The sequence below is a fragment of the Gopherus flavomarginatus genome, chromosome 17, assembly GCF_025201925.1.
Source record: "Gopherus flavomarginatus isolate rGopFla2 chromosome 17, rGopFla2.mat.asm, whole genome shotgun sequence".
NCBI lineage: Eukaryota > Metazoa > Chordata > Testudines > Testudinidae > Gopherus > Gopherus flavomarginatus.
In genome coordinates this window covers 20,467,904-20,485,762 of record NC_066633.1, presented here as the reverse complement: position 1 = coordinate 20,485,762, position 17,859 = coordinate 20,467,904, and the positions used below count along the sequence as shown (strand labels likewise).

The window sequence follows — 17,859 nt, the reverse complement described above, 5'->3', positions numbered from 1 at the left end:
CAAATTGGCTTTGTAAGGCCTGGCCCCTGTGAGCCTTCAGACCCCCTTCCCAGAGCTCCCTTGTACCATAATGCTGGTAAGAAATTCGCCAGTGACTAGCGAGACGGTTGAGGGGCACATGGGGAGAGCAGATACTGGTTACAGAGCTCGATTGCTCCCCCCACCCCTGAGAGAACCCCAGGAAATGCCGCTCCCCCCCACTAACCTGAGCTGCTCTGTGCCCCTGAGAACTGGCCGTGTCTCTCAGTCCCTTTGGTCAGCGCTGGCCTGGTGCAGCAGAATGCTGCTGTAATGCCCACGATGACCGCCAGGATCTTGGTGCAGCTGAGGTGGGGATGTAGACATGGACGGATGGTCTGGTGGGAGGAGGCTGAGACCCACGACTTCAGGTTACAAGTCCTGAGAACAAGTTAGGTTTGAAGAGCCAGCTGAGATTTTCCCAGCTGACTATAGGGTTCAGACACCTCAATCTGAGCCTCCAGCTATGGGAAATCTCAGCCCTTCACTATTATGGGAGCACACCATACCGGGGAACCTGTGCCTCTGAAGTGAGTCTCTTGCCATTCTGATTCCAGCCTAATGGTGAGACCAGGAAACGTGGGGTCGGGGCTCCTGGGTTTCATGCCCAGCTCTGACACTGGGTGTGTCTCTACTGCAGCTAGGAAGGTGCTATCTAGCGCAGGGAGATGGACGCGTCCGAGCCAGTGTGCTAAGGATGGCATTGTGACTCAGGCTAGCTACCAAGTGCCATCACACCCGACCCCCGGGCACGTGGTCAGAAGGCTGGCCTGAGCCACCGTGGCCACAGTACTATTTTTAGTGCACTCGCTCGAGCAGAGCTAGCATGTCTGGCTACCTGCCCTCAGAAGCACGCTCCTAGCCACGCCCCCTCGCTTTGCCTTTCTGTAGCTTGGGTCCCTCTCTGGACTAGGCTCTTTTGCTTTTCTGTGCCACCTCCCATCCATGGACTCCATAGCGCCCTGTGTTCCCTGCCTGATAGGTAACATCCTTCTCCCCATTGCAGAGGGGGAAACTGAGGCACAGAGCCGAGAAGGCCAGACTTTATGTGAGCACCACAGATAGAACCAGGGCTCCTGCCAGCCAGGTCTGGGCTCTAACCTCTTAGCCTGGGTTTCACACTGTGTGCACGTGGGCGCAAAGCATTTGGGGAAGGAGAAACTCCTGGCTGCATCCCATGTCAATGCTGTGAATGCTGTATCCTTCCAGCACTGCCTGGCAAAGCGGCTGGGCAGAATCCGCTCAAAAGGCCCAGCATTGCCTGGCACCTGCTTCAGCTCGCTGGGGTGGGGGAAGCATCCCCAGGAGCCTGCTGGGGGATGGACAGAGCTGGGTTGCCTCCATGCAGCCCACGCGCACATGGGGAGCTGATGGAAACGCTCCCCAAGCTGCAGGTGCTGTTCGGTCTCCCCCAGCAGCTGCTGTCTGAGGCTGACTCATTAGCAGGGAGCCAGTCACGAGCTGCCGTCTTCCTGGCCAATCACAGAGACCCGGGCCCCGTCCCCCTGCGGAGCCATGCGTGTGGCTGGCTTTGCGTGCACGCCCAGCTTTGTTTCCACGGGTAGGCGCACACTCACTTGGACATGTGTGATGAATCATACACCGTGGGTGCTTGCCTGAATCCCCCCCCACGCGTGTGCATCATTGCTTGGATTCAGGTGCACCCATGTTTTCACACGTGTTCCCATGCACGCACCTGATCCCTAGGATCTGCACTCAGAGCCTTCTGGCTCCTTTCATAGAGGCTGCAGGCTTGCTATCAGCTGCTAACACCGGCCCAACAAGGCTTCCCTGGGCTGGGGCTCCCTTCCCCATGCCCAGCCCAGTGCCTCTGGATTTGTTGCCCCGTTGGATCTGGCTGCCGGGCTCTGAGGTGCTGCCAAGTCTCTGCTGCTGTTTAACTTCTGCTCCTGTGCGCGGATGAAATTAGGCCCTGCCGCAGGGCGTTGATTGCTCCACCTGGCAGGCCACGGGGCTCAGGTGCTGGGAGAAATGCTGACACGCTGCTGTGTAACTCCCTGCATCAGCCCTCCTTGCTGGGTCACAGCGGGCAGGGCCACAGCACCCTGGGGGGGCCTGCTCCTTCCCTACCCCTCTGGGGGAAGCCCCCTGCCAGTGCCAGGACAGGCCCCTGGTCTCTCAGGCCCTGGGATCAATAGTCCCAGCGCGTAACACTTGAGCCTGGGGAGGGGAGCTGATAGCACTAGGCTCTCAAGAGGGACGCTGGTCAACGGCAAACACCCCAGCTTCACCCACTCCTCGGCTTTGTCTCTGCTGCTGGACCCTGCCGGCCCCCAGTCGTACCCTCCTCCAGCCTCAAAGGCCCCCGTTCAGCTTCCCTGGCAGCTCCCCCCCGGCTCTTCATCCCATGCACCAAACCCTCTGGCAGCCTCCCCCATCATCCCCCTGCAGTCTCTCCACCGTGACTCAGCAGCCAGACCCTCCCTCAGTATTACCCCCCTCCCCCTCTGTGCCCATACATAGCTCTGCCCCTCAATTCTCACCTGCAGCCCCACTGCTGTCCCAGCCCTGGGCTCCCTTCCTCCCCACCCCCCCCCCAGCTCGGGCGGTGCCCCTCAATTCTCATCCGCAGCCCTACTGCTGTCCTAGCCCTGGGCTCCTTTCCTCCCCTCCCCAGCTCGGGTGGTGCCCCTCAATTCTCATCCGCAGCCCCACTGCTGTCCCAGACCTGGGCTCCCTGCCCCACTACCGCCCCAGCTCAGCCGGTGCCCCTAAATTCTCACCCGCAGCCCCACTGCTGTCCCACCCCTGGGCTTCCTGCCCCCCCTTCAGCTTGGCTGGTGCCCCTCAGTCCTGACCCTTAGCCCCACTGCTATCCCAGACCTGGGCTCCCCCCATCTCTGCTGGTGTCCCTTAGTCCTGACTCGCAAGCTCCTCTGCTATCCCAGTCCCGGGCTCCCTACCACTCCCCAGCTTGGCCGATGCCCCTAAATTCTCACCCGCAGCCCCCTGCTGTCTCAGCCCTGGGCTCCCTGCCCCCAACCCCTGGTCGGCTGGTGCCCCTCAATTCTCATCTGCAGCCCCTCTGATACTTCAGTTCTCGTGGTGGGTGGGGGGCAGGTGTTAGGATGCTGATGAATATCCACAGGCACTAAGCTGAGGTCCCCCAAATTCATGTCACTTGTGATCCAAGGTGGATTTGATGTCTGGTCTCCATCCAGCGGGTGAAAGGCACCTAGGTTCAGAACCTCAAAGGTATTTAAATACCTAACTCCCATTGGTTTCAATATCCTAAATCAGGGGTAGGCAAACTTTTTGGCCCAAAGACCACATTTGGGTATAGAAATTGTATGTCAGGCCATGAATGCTCATGAAATTGGGGCTGGGGTGCGGGAGGGGGTGAAGGCTCTGGGGTGGGGCCAGAAATGAGGAGTGTGTGGGAGGGGGCTCTGGGCTGGGGCAGAGGATTGGGGCATGGGGGCGGAATGAGGGCTCCGGCTGGGGGTGCAGGCTCTGGGATGGGGAGTTTGGGGTGCAGGAGGGTGCTCTGGGTTGGGACTGAGGGGTTCAGAGGGTGGGAGGGGGATAAGGGCTGGGGCACGGGGTTGGGGTACAGGGGGGTGGCTCAGGGGTGTAGGCTCCAGGTGGCTCTTACCGCAAGCAGCTCCCGGAAGCATTGGCATGTCCCCCCTCCGGCTTCTGCACGGCCAGGCGGCTCTGTGTGCTGCCCCATCCACAGGCGCTGCCCCTGCAGCTCCCATTGGCCGCGGTTCCCAGCAAATGGGAGCTGCTGGGGCAGCGCTTGGGGTGGGGGTGGTGTGCGGAGCCCCCTGGCTGCCCCTATGCATTAAGAGCCAGAGGGGGGCCATGCTGCTGCTTTCGGGAGCCGCTGGAAGTGGCCCTTGGTCCAGGGAGGTCAGTGGGGTCCCACTGGGAGTGTGCGCACTGGGGAGCGATCTCAGTAAACAGAGCAGTTTGGTCCCCAAGAAACTGAGCAAAGTCTGTGCTGATTGGATGGATCCTATGGGAAATGGGGGGCAGAAAACCGCCCTGAACCTCACCGGTCACCTGTGCTTTTCGTCTTGTCCTCAGTGGGTGCTGGCCTTCGAGATCTTCATCCCCTTGGTCCTCTTCTTCATCCTCCTGGGGCTGCGGCAGAAGAAGCCCACCATCCCCGTGAAGGAAGGTGAGTGTGGGCTGTGGGGAAGGTGCCGGGACACTGGAGGGCAATGCCCTGACTTCTAGGGGAGGCATGTGGGAGAGAAGTGGGAGGCCTGGGGGTGAGACAGGGAAATTCCCCCCAGTGATAGCACAGACCCCCCAGCCACTGCTTCCCTTTCAGCCAAGCAGATCCTTCCTTTAGAGAACACTCCTGGGGAGGGCTCGGGCACTGGGCAGGGAGGGGGCTCACGGGGAGGCCTGGGTGGGGATGAGCAGGGGTTAGTGTGTGCCGGCCCAGTGGGAGGGTCTGGTGGTCGAGGGGCTAGAGGCTGCAGGGATCCAGAAGGCAGGATGTTCCTCCAGTGGTCACCCTGTCAGTGCAGCTGCAGCAGGGGGTGGGGGCGCAGCGCAGAGACAAAAGAGTGGAGCAGGGGCATGTGAAAGCAGGTCCCTCAGCAGATTCCCCCACTGCTCTGTGGAGCAGCTCACAGCCCCACCCTTCTGGTAACCCACTTCCCTGCAGCAGCCCGGCCAGTTGGCTATATCCCAGCCCCCTCTCTGCACCACCCTCCTCTGGGGCACTGAGAGCGTGTCTCAGGGGCCAGCAGGCTGGAGGGGCCTCTGCCAGCCCATCCCAGCTGCTCCCTGGGCAGGCATCCTTGGGCTGAGCTGCATCGCTGTACTCTTGGGAAAGCAAGGCAAAGAGCCTGGCGCAGGGAGGGTAGCTCCTGGGGGTGAGCCCCCTTCCCCAGGGTTGCTGGCTAGCTCCCCTCGGTCAGGGTAGTGTGGGATCCCCCTCCAGCCCCACTCATGCTGCACGTGGGCTGAGCGTTACTACCGAAAGGCCCATTAGCTCAGAGGGTGCCAGAGGGACTGTAGGAGGCCCAGAGGCTCTGCTTGCCCTTGGCCACAGCAGTGGCTTGTGGCGGGGCAGAGATCTGGGTGCTGGGAGGAGGTCAGCCCCCTCATTGACTGAGGGTAACAGAATTCCCAGCTGGTGTCACTCGCTGGGACCCGCCTCCAGCAATTTGGTATGTGCTGGCTCCTAACTGAATCTGGGTAGGTGGCTGGAAATGAGCAGCCTGGGTTGGCTGCTGCTGGCTGGCTAGCTGTGCCCAGAGCTCCCCCCTGCTGCCAGTTCCCACGCAGCCTGGGCCTCCTCGCTCATCAGGGATGGGGCATAACGAACAGCCCTCCCCATAGTAAACTCCTCCGCTGAGACCTCCCGTGAGCCTTCCCACACCTCCTGCTGCCCGTCCAGGACAGTCGGACACCTGCTCAGCTGGGTGCAGCACCGAGCGGCCTGGGTCCCCCAGGTGATCTAGCCCCACGCAGTGGAGTGCAGCAACTCGGACAGGCCGGGGCAGTGTGGCTGCTCGCACCCAGCCTAGGCTAACCCAGCCGCTCACCTGGGCTAACCTTGCAGTGCAGTCAGACCATGCAGTTCAGGCCAGCTCTTCCCAGGGGCAGAGCCTGACTCCAGTGGGCTTGGTAAGGCGGCTGCATTGTCCACTGCTCCAATTCCCCAGGGCTGGTGCACTGAAGGAGCAGCCCCTATGGATAAGAGCTTCCGGGGCCCCCTATGGAAAAAGAGAGCTCCAGCAGATTCCCCCTTCCAGTGAGAGTCCAGGGCTCTCCCCCGGGTAGGCCGGGGATGCCATGCTGCAAGGCACCGGGGCAGCTCCCCACAGGCTCTGCCATCCCAGCAGGACAACGGTGAAGACTGGCATGCAGGACAGGAATTGCCAGCCCAGGTTTTATCATTGTTACGTTAGCGTCTAGACTCCCCGAATGCCATTGGGACCCCATTGTGCCAGGCGCTGCACAGACAGAGCGCCCCATCTCAATAGACAAAGGGGAAACTGAGGTGAAAGGGTCAGACAGCGGGTCAGTGGCAAAGCCAAGAACTGAACCTGGGTCCTGATTCCCAGTCTGGTGCCCTATCCACTATACTGCGCTGCCTGCCTGGCTCACAGCAGGGCTCCCTTGGGGCCAGCATCTGTTGGTGAGAGTGGCCAGCTCCAGTGGCTTCATAGGAAGGGGCAGGAGACCCTGCAGCCCCCAGGGGAAGTCCTTCCTTGCCCCATTGTCAGGCTGGCAGGTGCCTTGATGAAGGGGTTGGCACCCCTGCCAGGGGAGGAGGCTGGAGGAGAGGGAGGGAAGCTGGCGGAAACAGTGGCTGCAGAATAGGGTGACCAGATGTCCCGATTTTATAGGGACAGTCCTGATTTTAGGGTCTTTTTCTTATACAGGGTTCTATTAGCCCCCACCCCATCCCAATTTTTCACTTTTGTTGTCTGGTCACCCTACTGCAGAATGAGGGGCCAGCCAGGAACCCCAGGATGGAAGGTGTGTTCCAGCGGGCTCTGCTCCCCCCTATTCCAGCACCCTACCCCCTCCAGGCCCCCCACTCCACATCCCCAGCAGAGAGCTCAGCCCCTGGCTGCTGCCTGGGGAAATGAAGCAGCCTTTGCTAGGGCTTGATGGGGGTTGGGCGGGTGGGGGAGGAGGAGGAGGGGTGGGGCAGAGTGGTAAGGGGACTGGGACACATCAGTGCGATGCCCTGGCTCTCTGGGAGTGGGGCAGGCCATGGCAGAGGGTAATGGTGTCCTGAGCCTGTGTTTCAGCCATCCCTGCACGTGGAGAGCTGTTGGCGCTGGTGAGGAGGAGTGCCCGGCCAGGCTGTGACTGCCCGCACGCCGGGTCCCCATCTCTGACCTGTGCTTTTTGTTTTGTTTCTCTCTCACACACGTTCTCTTTTTCTTTCCCCATCATCACTCCCCTCTCTGCCTCTCCTCCACGCTGCCACTGCATGCTCCAGTCTGTAAGTTGTCGGTTGGGTTGGCGCTCCCACTCTCCCCTTTGGCAAAGCATTCTGGGAAATGGCAGCCATGGTGGCCTGGCTTTCTCGGCTGCTTTGACTAACACATTTACTTAACCCAAACCTTCACCCCTCCTCCTCCTCCTCCCACCCCCGTGGGGACTGGTGAAAAGGAACCTGCCCAGTGTACCACAGCCAGAGGCGCCATTCTGGGTCATGCCATAGACCCACCATCTTTCCTGGAGTCCCCCAGTGCTGTGGTCAGCCCAGGCTCCTGACTCGGCCACAATTCTCATTCCCTGCTCCTCACCGTCTCTGTTGGGCCCCATTATGTGGGCCGGGCCCCTGTCTGAGTTTAACAGTCACTGCTGAACTTGGCTGGGTCGAACAGGTTCTGCCCATTGGGTCATGGGCCATGCAGGGGTTAAAGCAGGGGCCCAGCTGTGGAGGAGGGGGAGCAGTGGGGGAGAAACTAGTTCCCCCCCCTCCAGCCGCATTGTGTTCCCCCTTGGGGCAAACTGTGCTCTAACCCGGGTAAGAAGCAGCGCACTCTTCCTGTCTCTCGCATTTCCTTGTGTGTCTGGGGGGAGGAGCTGGAGACCCCGCTCTGGGTTCATCTACACCATGACAGTGGCTGCCATGGGTGACCTGGTAACCACACGGTTGTTCCGGATGAGCAGATAGCACGGCTCCTACTTGTAGCCTCGACAGAGCTGACCTGTGCGAGACAGTGTCCTGGGGCTGTGTGCCAGCCTGCTTTATGCAAGGCGTCGGGACCGGGGGAGATGCCACTAATGCTGGACGATTGAACCCCAGTGGAATCATGCCTGGGGACAATTGTGTTGTAACTGGGACCTCGATAGCATTGCTTTTATAGTGGAGATGGGCCCTGTGTGCATGTGGGTGTACGTACATGGCTGGGTGGGCAGGCGAGTCTCTCTCTCTCTCTCTCCACCCCAAGAGGTAAAATACTTTGATTTTTTTTTTAAACTTCTTCCAATGCACTTTGTGCCTGGCCCATGCTGTTGTGACCCAGTGCAGGCACAAGTAGGTTTAACCCCAAGGTTTGAGCTGGGCTGTTTCAGGTGGGCAGCTGGGGCCCTCTCCCCCAGAGTTCACCCATTATTTCCTCTGCAGTGCAAAGCCCCTTTCTGATTCACCCCTCGGGCTGCTGGAGGCTGTAGATGACTCTGTCCCTGCTCCCCATCGCCCCAGCCTGCTGTGGGCTGGTGTCCCACCTGGTTCACTGCTTTGCCCCACAGGCTTATCGAATCCCAGTCTGTCCCGAGGCTAACGGATCTGCGTCAGTGTGTCTCTTCACCAGTCCCTGCCTCTCTGCAGTATCTTTCTGAACACAGCCCTTTGTTCAGCCCTAGCTCCACCGTGGGGGTGGGACGGGAGGAGGTGTTTTAGAGCCACTCGTGTTAGTGAACAGAAGCCAGGAGTTAGGGTTTTTTATTTAAATTCTCTGAATAGTTTGCGACGGAGCCTTGTCTCTGCTGCTCCAGGCCTGGGTTCGGGACTGGAGTATCTGGCCAGTCCCAGTTCCCATGGCCCCTCCAGTGGGAGTTTGCTGCTGAGTAACTGAGCAGCAGGACAATGTGATGTCCTGATGAGTGACTGGAGATGGAGGGGACTCGCTGTCTGACCCTGTCTCCCCACCCTGCCCAGCACACAGGGTGCCTGGGAGGGGGCTCTCCACCAGACCCCATCTCCTCCCACCACACACCTCAGCTCAGATGGGAGCCCCCACCCAACCTTGGCACACAGGGGAGGGGGCTCACTGCCAGGGCCCACCCTGCTCCTTGTGAGCACAGAGATGGGATTATTAGCAGCTCTTGGTCACTAGAACAGTCCCCTCTGGATCACTGCCTGGTTTCCTTGCCCCTCTGGTGACTCTACTCCTGCATGCCACTTGCCCCAGCACCCTTGGATGTGGGTGCTTCCATTCCACCTGTGGCTGGCCCAGAAGCAGTGGGGCCATGCCGTGGGCATGACAGCCAAGCCCAGCTGCGTCCCTGGTGGGCTTCTTTGGGCTCACCACCCTCCCCTACCTGGGGCACGTTAGCTGACTCCCAGCCGCACGCTGGTTCTGCTATTTTAATTTGGAATATTTGGCTCGTTCTGGGAACAGCGATTGCAGGAGGCAGGAACCTGGGGAGATGCACCAGCGGGGCTGGGAGAATGGCCCAAAGTGGGGAAGGGCTGTTTCTTTGCTAGCCGGGGCTGACGGTGGAGCTATAGGGAAAGGTCACTTGTTAACATCCTCACCCCCCTTCAAACGCTCTCATCCCAGCTGCCTTCTCCTCCCTGCCTCGTCATTTCTGCTTCCTAATAAAACTCCTGTGCTTCGCCTCAGCCAGCCGTAGATTGAGGGAGCCGGGCAGGGGCGCGGCCCATTCAAAAGTGCCCCAGGGGCTTCTAGCACCGGCTGCTCTCACCTTGTGCCCCCTTCACCCCCACCTTTCTGAAAATCAACCCTACATCTGAGAGTCACTACTAGGCTGATCAGAACAGCTGCTGGGTTTGCAGCTTCCCCGGGGGTCCCCCTGCTTTCTGAGAGCTGGGGGCATGGGGAGCGCTCAGGGCAGCAAGGGGTGGCAGGCCCCTGCAGCCTGGACCCAGAGGGCTGTAAAAGTGCCCCAGGGAACTGAAGATGAGCATAGCGCCCCACGCAGCTGTGGCAGAAGGGCCCTGTGGCGGGACCAGCTGCCGCGTGCAGGGTCCTGGGGAGAAAGCAGGACTGGCTCCTGGATGCCGGCTGGGGAGACCCACTGGGCACCTCACAGAGGCTAACATGACAGAGTGGGGCTCCCTGACCTCTGACCTTTACCCTCTGACCTTCCACTTGGAGATAACGTACTAGCCAATAATCGTACTGATCCAACACTCATGCTTCTCTTTGAACTGGGTGTCTTTCCCCCCACTTCCCTGTCCCCCTATATCTTTCCTCTCTCTCTTGTACTGTCTCTCTCCCGCTCCAGCTTTCTACACAGCAGCCCCTCTCACCTCGGCTGGGATCCTGCCGGTGATGCAGTCCTTATGCCCTGACGGCCAGAGAGATGAGTTTGGATTCCTGCAGTATTCCAATTCCACGTGAGTCCATCGCCTTCCTTGACGGCTTGTCTCTTTGCCTTGGGTCTGCTTTGAGCACAGGTGCGTGTCCAAACACATGCCCTCTCTCTTGCTCGTGCTGGCTGCTTACGGGTTTACAGGGACACTGAAATGGCTGAAGATCATTCTATCTAGCTGGGAGAGGAAAGAGTTAAAGCACAGGACTGCAACATGGCATGGCCAAGTCACTTCCCCTCATGTGCCTGTTTCCCCTCTACAAAGCAATGCTGATCCTACCGGCCGGCAGGATTATTCAGTTCCTCTTTCTAAGTCACTAGATTCCCAGCCTGACAGCCCTGCAGAAATGCGGAGTTGTTCATCGAGGCTGAAGCACTGATTTATTTTTCACCCTCTGCTGCTGTTTGTTCCTGGCTGCCTACCTCTCCTCAGAGAAGACAGAAATAAACCCACCGCTTTCAGTTCCTGGCCTGCGTGCGCCGGCACAGCACTGGGATAGTGCTTGAGTCCCAGCGCGTTCCTGGCCCATGACGGCCTGCGCCTTTTGGGTTGGATCGGTTTTGGGTTGTGAACTGCCCTCCATTCGCCGTCCTCAGGGTTTGGGTTTGTCCAGGAGCCTGGGAATACAGTGGGGAGGGGACCCTCTCGCCATGTGCCCGATTCGTGCCAGGTGTCTGACAAGGGGAACTGCCAGTTCTCTGTAGACTTGTCCTGTCTGAGCTGCTCCCAGCTGGATGAAATCCCTCCCTCCCTTTGGAATCTGTGCAGCTGAGCCATAGCTCCCTGGGTGCGGCCACAGCTGTCACCTGCCTCCATTCATTTCCTTGGCCAGAATTCTCCAGTGCCCACCTTCCCCGAATGAGACTGGGCCATGCCCCCTGCCTGAGCCTGTCGTCAGTGCTGCTTGGCCTTGCGCTGGGAGCAGAGAGCAGTGTCGTTGCTCTGGGAGGGCTGGCGGGTGGTCTGGGGAGCAGGCAGGCCTCCAGCGAGTGGGGCTGGAGTGGTGCTGGAGCAGTGCTGGAGCACTGAGCTGTCGCCCACAGGCCCACCTGGATCCATGGCAGCTGGCTGGCTTCACTTGCTGACTCAGAGGCTTGGCTGAATTCGAGATGAGCTCTGCCGCCCCGCAAGTCCCAGCCCCACAGTGTCTGGCAGGGACAGGGTTAAAGGGGCAGGCGGGGAGGGGGTAGTTGTGTGCCTGGGGGAGGAGGGATCTCCCTTGAAGACACACCTGCTGCACCAATAACCATCACCCCAGCAGCCTGTTTGCATTCTGCTAGTCATCAGTCTGGCCAGTGCCTGGCAGGGGCACTGCCCCCCACGTGCCCCCTCCCACAGGCCATCCTTGGTTGTGCTAAGGCCCCTTCTCTCCGCTCTCCCTCAGCGTGACCCAGCTCCTGGAGCGGCTCAATGAGGTGGTGGAAGAGAGCAACCTGTTTGACCCGAATCACCCTGGGCTGGAGGAGGAGCTGGAGTCCCTGCGGCGGCAGCTGGAGTCCCTGAGCAACAGCGAGCCCAGCTCCATGGAGACCCACTTCGACAGCCGGGCAGGTAGGGATGAGGCCACAGGCCTAACCTGCCCCCACTGATGAGCCACCACCGTCCCCGCGGCAGCTGACTGGAGTGTGGCAGGCCCAGGCAGGGATCTGGCAGCAGGAGCTGGGTGAAACCTGGGAAATAGCAGCATTGCCATTCGCAGAGCCGTCATGGGGATAGCCCCACGGCATGGAGTCCAGGTCCCTGTCTGGGTGGCTCGGAGCCTCCCCGCAGCTCAGAGTGTCAGAGCCAGGTCCCATTTCTGCAGTGCTGTCATTGCATCCTGGTGCGGGAAGCTGCCTACAGTTTGGGGCAGGGACGCAGCCGTCTCTGGATCGTTTTGTTTCTCCTGATCTTGGGTGAGAGCCCCACTCTGCCAGCCGCACTGCCAGGGTCCCTGCCGACCTGAGCTGTGGCCCCACACTTGGGCTTCTCCTATTGCGCTCTCTTGGGCCTGGTTGTGGGTCCTGGAGCCTGAGCAAGAGCTTGAGGGGCTGTAGTGGTGGCAGCAAAGCCTTGGGACAGGGTCCTCCGAGCGGATTGTCACGTGCCCGCAGCAGGTCTGGAAGGGTGATCTTTAAACCTACAGGGCAGATTGGGGCCTTGAACGCCGGCAGTTAACGAGTTGGCATCCACTCCTTCCCCCCTACACCCCCCCCCGATCCAGACCAGGGGCACTTCTCCCTGAGACCTGTTTGACTGACCCTGCGCCCCTGAGCCTTCCAGGTCAGTCTGGCCCCATGGGCTGGGCAAACCACAGGCAGCTAAACGTCCTCTTGCAGATCAGCCTCTGTCCCAACAGTGGCATCCCGGCTGCTGGCTTCTCATGAGGGGCTGTCACAGCTGCTGTCGAGGAGACATGACTCATTCTTCGTGCCCGCGGGCTGGTCACATAAGCCACATGGGGTTGTGTTGTGTCCCCCGTTCATGCAGAGTTAGACGGGCTGAGGGCTGACCCCAGTGCCTGTGGCTCGTACCCTCCCTGCGGCCGTTCCAGGGAACGTTTTGCTTGCACAGAGCAAAGGAAAGGGGAACTGAGGATCCTTGTCTGAACAAAGCATCTCGGAGGCGCTTCCCTGTGTGACAGCCTCCCTGTGTGAGTGGCATGGTGCTACTGCACTATACTCGCCTCACGCCCTGGTTCCCAGGTCCCTGGGGCATTGCTGCCTGCCCAGGCCAGGCATATGAGGTGTGCTTAGCCCATGCATTGACAAACAATCTGTAAAACAGCACCGACTGCAGGCAAAGATGACGGTGTTTATATTGGGATTGTTGTTTATTAGGTGTATTACGGTAGCGCCGAGGCATCCCGGCCACGGACCAGGACCCCATTGTGCTGGGGTGGGGCTGCGGACACAGAGCAGCTGGCATGCTCAGTCCTAAAGGGGCGCCTAGAACTGGCCATGATCATTGATTACCTTTTGAAAGGGGTTAAAGCCTAGGTGAGGGTTTCACACCTGCTAGCTAGCACGTCTTAGAGCCCCACCAGCTCTCTTGGCGTGCCCAGTGCCACCGGCTCTCAGAATTCAGCTCGGATGGACCCAAGCGTGAAATCTCCCCCTCACAGCCGAGCAGTGCCCAGCCCTGGCCCACATGTTGGGTGGGGGGCAGCATAAGCCTCTAACGTCGCAGTGTTTCCCTTGCTCCCCACCAGCGTCCGGCATCACGCTGGGCTCCGTGGTGAAGGACCAGAGTGAACTTCATCGCTTCCTCACTCGGAACCTCTCCTTGCCCAGTGAGACGGCCCAGCTGCTGCTAGGCTCCAACATCAACCTCAAGGAGGTAAGTGCCTGCACAGGGAACCCCTCTCTGAGGAGCGCAGCCACACGGCCATGGGGCAGAAGGGCATGAAAGGACAGAAGGCTCGATCCTGCCAGGTGCTGAATACCCACACCTGCCTGCCAGCGGGATTTGCACTGGATGAGTCAGGCTCAGGCCTCCTGTCTGTCAGATGCTGTATCTGGGCTGTGGTGTCTGTGGTGGGCACACAGCACCCATCTAGCCAACCGATGGCCATGGCACCAGGGACATGCAGGGGTTACTCAGTGTGATCCCTGGGCTATGGCAGTGATACATGGTGCTTCCTGTCGCTTTCGGACCCCTGGCAAGGGCGAGGGAACATGGCAAAGCCCGAGATCTTGTCACAGATCATGGTGGTCACGTAATTCGTGAATTTGAATCAAGTCCGTGAGAGCTTGGAAATGGCTGGAAAGCCACATTTGAGTAGCCCTCAAACCGGGTGGCAGTGCAAGCTGGCGCATGGGGTTCCAAGGCCACTCTGGTTTGGGAGTGGCTGAATTGGTCTCGCCGTGGTGCAGTGGCTTGTTCACAGGCAGCCAGAGAGTCACAGACGCTTCTTGGCCTCTTCCGGAGCCTTGCTCCCCGGCTTCCCCCTTCGCTGCCTTGAGACTCATCTCTCCTTCATAGCTGTAGGCAGAGACCTCCTGCCCCATAGCTCTGTCCATGCCAACCAGATTAGCTGGACAGGAGGAGGGCACGCCCCAGGAACGAGCCCAGGGCTGGGAATCCAAGAGGTGTAGGAGAAGGGCTGGTTCTGCAGCAGCAGTGGAGAGGGTTCCCAGCAGCCAGACCCCTGCCCGGCTCCGGCCAGAGCTTCATTCACCGATTTCTGCATCCAGCCCAGGGACGTCAGGCTCAGCTAGGGCAGGAGACACCTCGGCTTGGTTTACAGATGGCCGACCACAGGCTCCTCCTCGTGCTCAGCCAGTCGTTCTGACGGTTACCGTCCCTCCCTGCCAACTTCTAGTCTGAGTTTGCATCGCTTCAGGTTCCAGCTACTAGCTCTCGCTCTGCCTTGGCCTGGTGGCTTAGACGAGCCCCCCCCCCCCCCCCTGCGGACACACAGGCACCCTCCCAGGTCTCAGCAATCTCCTCTCATGGCTGTCCCTGCAGATGGGGATAGTCTCTGCCCACGCTCTCCCCTTGCAGGTCTATCGCCTGTTTTTTGGCTCCTCGCCTGCCTCGGCGGACGACGCCCACGAGAGAGAGCCCTGGAACCGGTTCAGCACTGGGGAGAAGATTCTCCAGCTGGAGGTGAGGAGGGAGATGTGGGTCGGGAGGTGGTGTCGGGGGGGGAATGCATGAGAGGGCTTGAGCTGGGGCACGCTCTCTGAGGGAGATCCTGACCCTGGAGTCAGGGAGGTGGCGGGAGCAGGGGAAGGTTCATGGGGGCAGTGGAACGCCTGGGTTGTTGCAGGCCAAGGAGAGCTGGAGCGGCCGTTAATCGTCCTGTGTTCGCCAAACGGACAGCTCTCCAGCCCAGGACACCTCTTGTTGCGTGGCTCTGCTGCCTGCCTGGGTCTCCAGCCAGTCCCCTGCTTCTGTCGTTATGCTGGGAGCCAGGACTCCCCAGGGAGGCTGGGCCGGCCTTATTTCAGCTCTGTAAGGGACTCCCAGAGGCACTAAAACCTGGGGGAAACAAACGCTGCCCCCCGCATGCCCTGCTTGGCTGTGGGTCTCGGAAAGGAAACAGCTGAGACTGTCTGACTCGTGTCACTCCTGAGCGCTGAGACTCCCCTGCCCTGCTCTTGTCTGAGGGGCCAGGGAGAAGGCTGCGGAGGCGGAGGTGTGAGGGGACAGGAAGAGGGTCGGGTGCGTGTGGGGCTGAGGAGGGACAGGAAGAGTGCTGGCTGTGTGACAGTGTGGCTGGGTGCGGGGGGGAAGGCTGTGTGGTGGTGTGATGGGGGGACTGGCTGCCTTGGCGTTGGGAGGGAAGAGGGCTGGCTGCGTGGTCCTGGAGTTGAGGGGGGAGAAGAGGGCTGGCTGCGGCTGGGGGGCGGGAAGAGCTCTGGCTGTGTGGTCCTGAAGTTGGGGGGAGGGGGGGAAAAGAGGGCTGGCTGCGGCGTGGGGCGCGGGGAGGAGGGCTGGCTGCAGTGTGAGGCGGGAAGAGGGCTGGCTGTGGTCGGGGGGGGAAGAGGGCTGGCTGCGGCGTGGGGCGCGGGGAGGAGGGCTGGCTGCAGTGTGAGGCGGGAAGAGGGCTGGCTGTGGTCGAGGGGGGGGAAGAGGGCTGGCTGCGGCGTGGGGCGCGGGGAGGAGGGCTGGCTGCAGTGTGAGGCGGGAAGAGGGCTGGCTGTGGTCGAGGTGGGGGAAGAGGGCTGGGTGCGGCGTGGGGCGCGGGGAGGAGGGCTGGCTGCAGTGTGAGGCGGGAAGAGGGCTGGCTGTGGTCGAGGGGGGGGAAGAGGGCTGGCTGCGGTGTGGGGTGCGGGAAGGAGGGCTGGCTGCAGTGTGAGGCGGGAAGAGGGCTGGCTGTGGTCGGGGGGGGAAGAGGGCTGGCTGCGGCGTGGGGCGCGGGGAGGAGGGCTGGCTGCAGTGTGAGGCGGGAAGAGGGCTGGCTGTGGTTGGGGGGGGAAGAGGGCTGGCTGCGGCGTGGGGCGTGGGGAGGAGGGCTGGCTGCAGTGTGAGGCGGGAAGAGGGCTGGCTGTGGTTGGGGGGGGAAGAGGGCTGGCTGCGGCGTGGGGCGCGGGGAGGAGGGCTGGCTGCAGTGTGAGGCGGGAAGAGGGCTGGCTGTGGTCGAGGTGGGGGAAGAGGGCTGGCTGCGGCGTGGGGCGTGGGGAGGAGGGCTGGCTACAGTGTGAGGCAGGAAGAGGGCTGGCTGTGGTCGAGGTGGGGGAAGAGGGCTGGCTGCGGCGTGGGGCGCGGGGAGGAGGGCTGGCTGCAATGTGAGGCGGGAAGAGGGCTGGCTGTGGTCGAGGGGGGGAAGAGGGCTGGCTGCGGCGTGGGGCGCGGGGAGGAGGGCTGGCTGCAGTGTGAGGTGGGAAGAGGGCTGGCTGTGGTCGAGGTGGGGGAAGAGGGCTGGGTGCAGCGTGGGGCGTGGGGAGGAGGGCTGGCTGCAGTGTGAGGCGGGAAGAGGGCTGGCTGTGGTCGAGGGCGGGGAAGAGGGCTGGCTGCGGCGTGGGGCGTGGGGAGGAGGGCTGGCTGCAGTGTGAGGCGGGAAGAGGGCTGGCTGTGGTCGAGGGGGGGAAGAGGGCTGCTGCGCCGTGGGGCGTGGGGAGGAGGGCTGGCTGCAGTGTGAGGCGGGAAGAGGGCTGGCTGTGGTCGAAGGGGGGGAAGAGGGCTGGCTGCGGCGTGGGGCGCGGGGAGAAGGGCTGGCTGCAGTGTGAGGCGGGAAGAGGGCTGGCTGTGGTCGAGGGGGGGAAGAGGGCTGGCTGTGGTCGAGGGGGGGAAGAGGGCTGGCTGCGGCGTGGGGCGCGGGGAGGAGGGCTGGCTGCAGTGTGAGGCGGGAAGAGGGCTGGCTGTGGTCGAGGGCGGGGAAGAGGGCTGGCTGCGCCGTGGGGCGTGGGGAGGAGGGCTGGCTGCAGTGTGAGGCGGGAAGAGGGCTGGCTGTGGTCGAAGGGGGGGAAGAGGGCTGGCTGCGCCGTGGGGCGTGGGGAGGAGGGCTGGCTGCAGTGTGAGGCGGGAAGAGGGCTGGCTGTGGTCGAAGGGGGGGAAGAGGGCTGGCTGCGGCGTGGGGCGCGGGGAGAAGGGCTGGCTGCAGTGTGAGGCGGGAAGAGGGCTGGCTGTGGTCGAGGTGGGGGAAGAGGGCTGGCTGCGGCGTGGGGCATGGGGAGGAGGGCTGGCTGCGGTGGAGAGGGCTGGCTGCATGGCATTTCAGTGGCTGTGGGGAAGGCTGCGTCACAGCTAGGGCTTGCTTGGCAGCACCTTCTCCCTGCCTGCCCCACACCAGCACAGGTCCTTTCCAGATTATCACAGTCCTCAGGTAGCTGCAACCCAGAGCAGGTCCCTGCAGCACTCACCCCTCTGCTTCCTGCCGGCGTGTGGGTCACGTCAGCACCACCAACAGTACCAAAGCAAGTCCTGGTTGCTGGGCCTCTGGCCCTGCTGGGGGGAATTGGTTCCCCCTCTCAGCGATGGAGTGGGGAATGGGCGTCCTGCGTTCCAGCCAGTGACAGCTGCCGAGACCCCTCTGCCCTCCTGGAATGAGCCTTGGTCAAGTGGCCTGAGCACGAGACTGGGAGCCAGGGGTTGGTTCCTGGGCTCTGCTCCTGGTTCTGCCTTTGGCTCAGTGGGTCACTTCCCTGCTGTGCGCCTCCCGCCAGTAACAGCGCAGCCAGGCTGGGACACGCTAGAGGCTGTGCCGGGCAGGGCTGCTTTCCCCAGGGAGTCTAAGCCCTGTGTTCCCGCTGCGGCAGCATGTCTGTGCGGGTAGCGTGTCCTCCCACATCTAGCTGGCCCTACGCCCTGCCTGAGCCATCTCGCGGCAGCGTCCATCACAGGACCATGGCAAGGTGGGATTGGAAGGGACCTGGAGAGCTCACCTCATCGTGCCGGCC

At 61.6% G+C, this 17,859-nt stretch overlaps 1 protein-coding gene across 3 annotated transcripts in view; it reads left to right on the top strand.

Annotated features, from left to right (window-relative positions):
- ABCA2 (ATP binding cassette subfamily A member 2) overlaps window positions 1-17,859 on the top strand; it is a 146,545-nt gene that overhangs the window by 62,554 nt on the left and 66,132 nt on the right. For all 3 annotated transcript variants that reach the window (XM_050926284.1, XM_050926283.1, XM_050926282.1), the window contains exons 2-6: window positions 4,072-4,165; window positions 9,946-10,057; window positions 11,418-11,584; window positions 13,224-13,351; window positions 14,519-14,623. In XM_050926284.1, coding sequence (XP_050782241.1) covers window positions 4,072-4,165; window positions 9,946-10,057; window positions 11,418-11,584; window positions 13,224-13,351; window positions 14,519-14,623 — 606 coding nt within the window. The remainder of the gene's footprint in view (window positions 1-4,071; window positions 4,166-9,945; window positions 10,058-11,417; window positions 11,585-13,223; window positions 13,352-14,518; window positions 14,624-17,859) is intronic.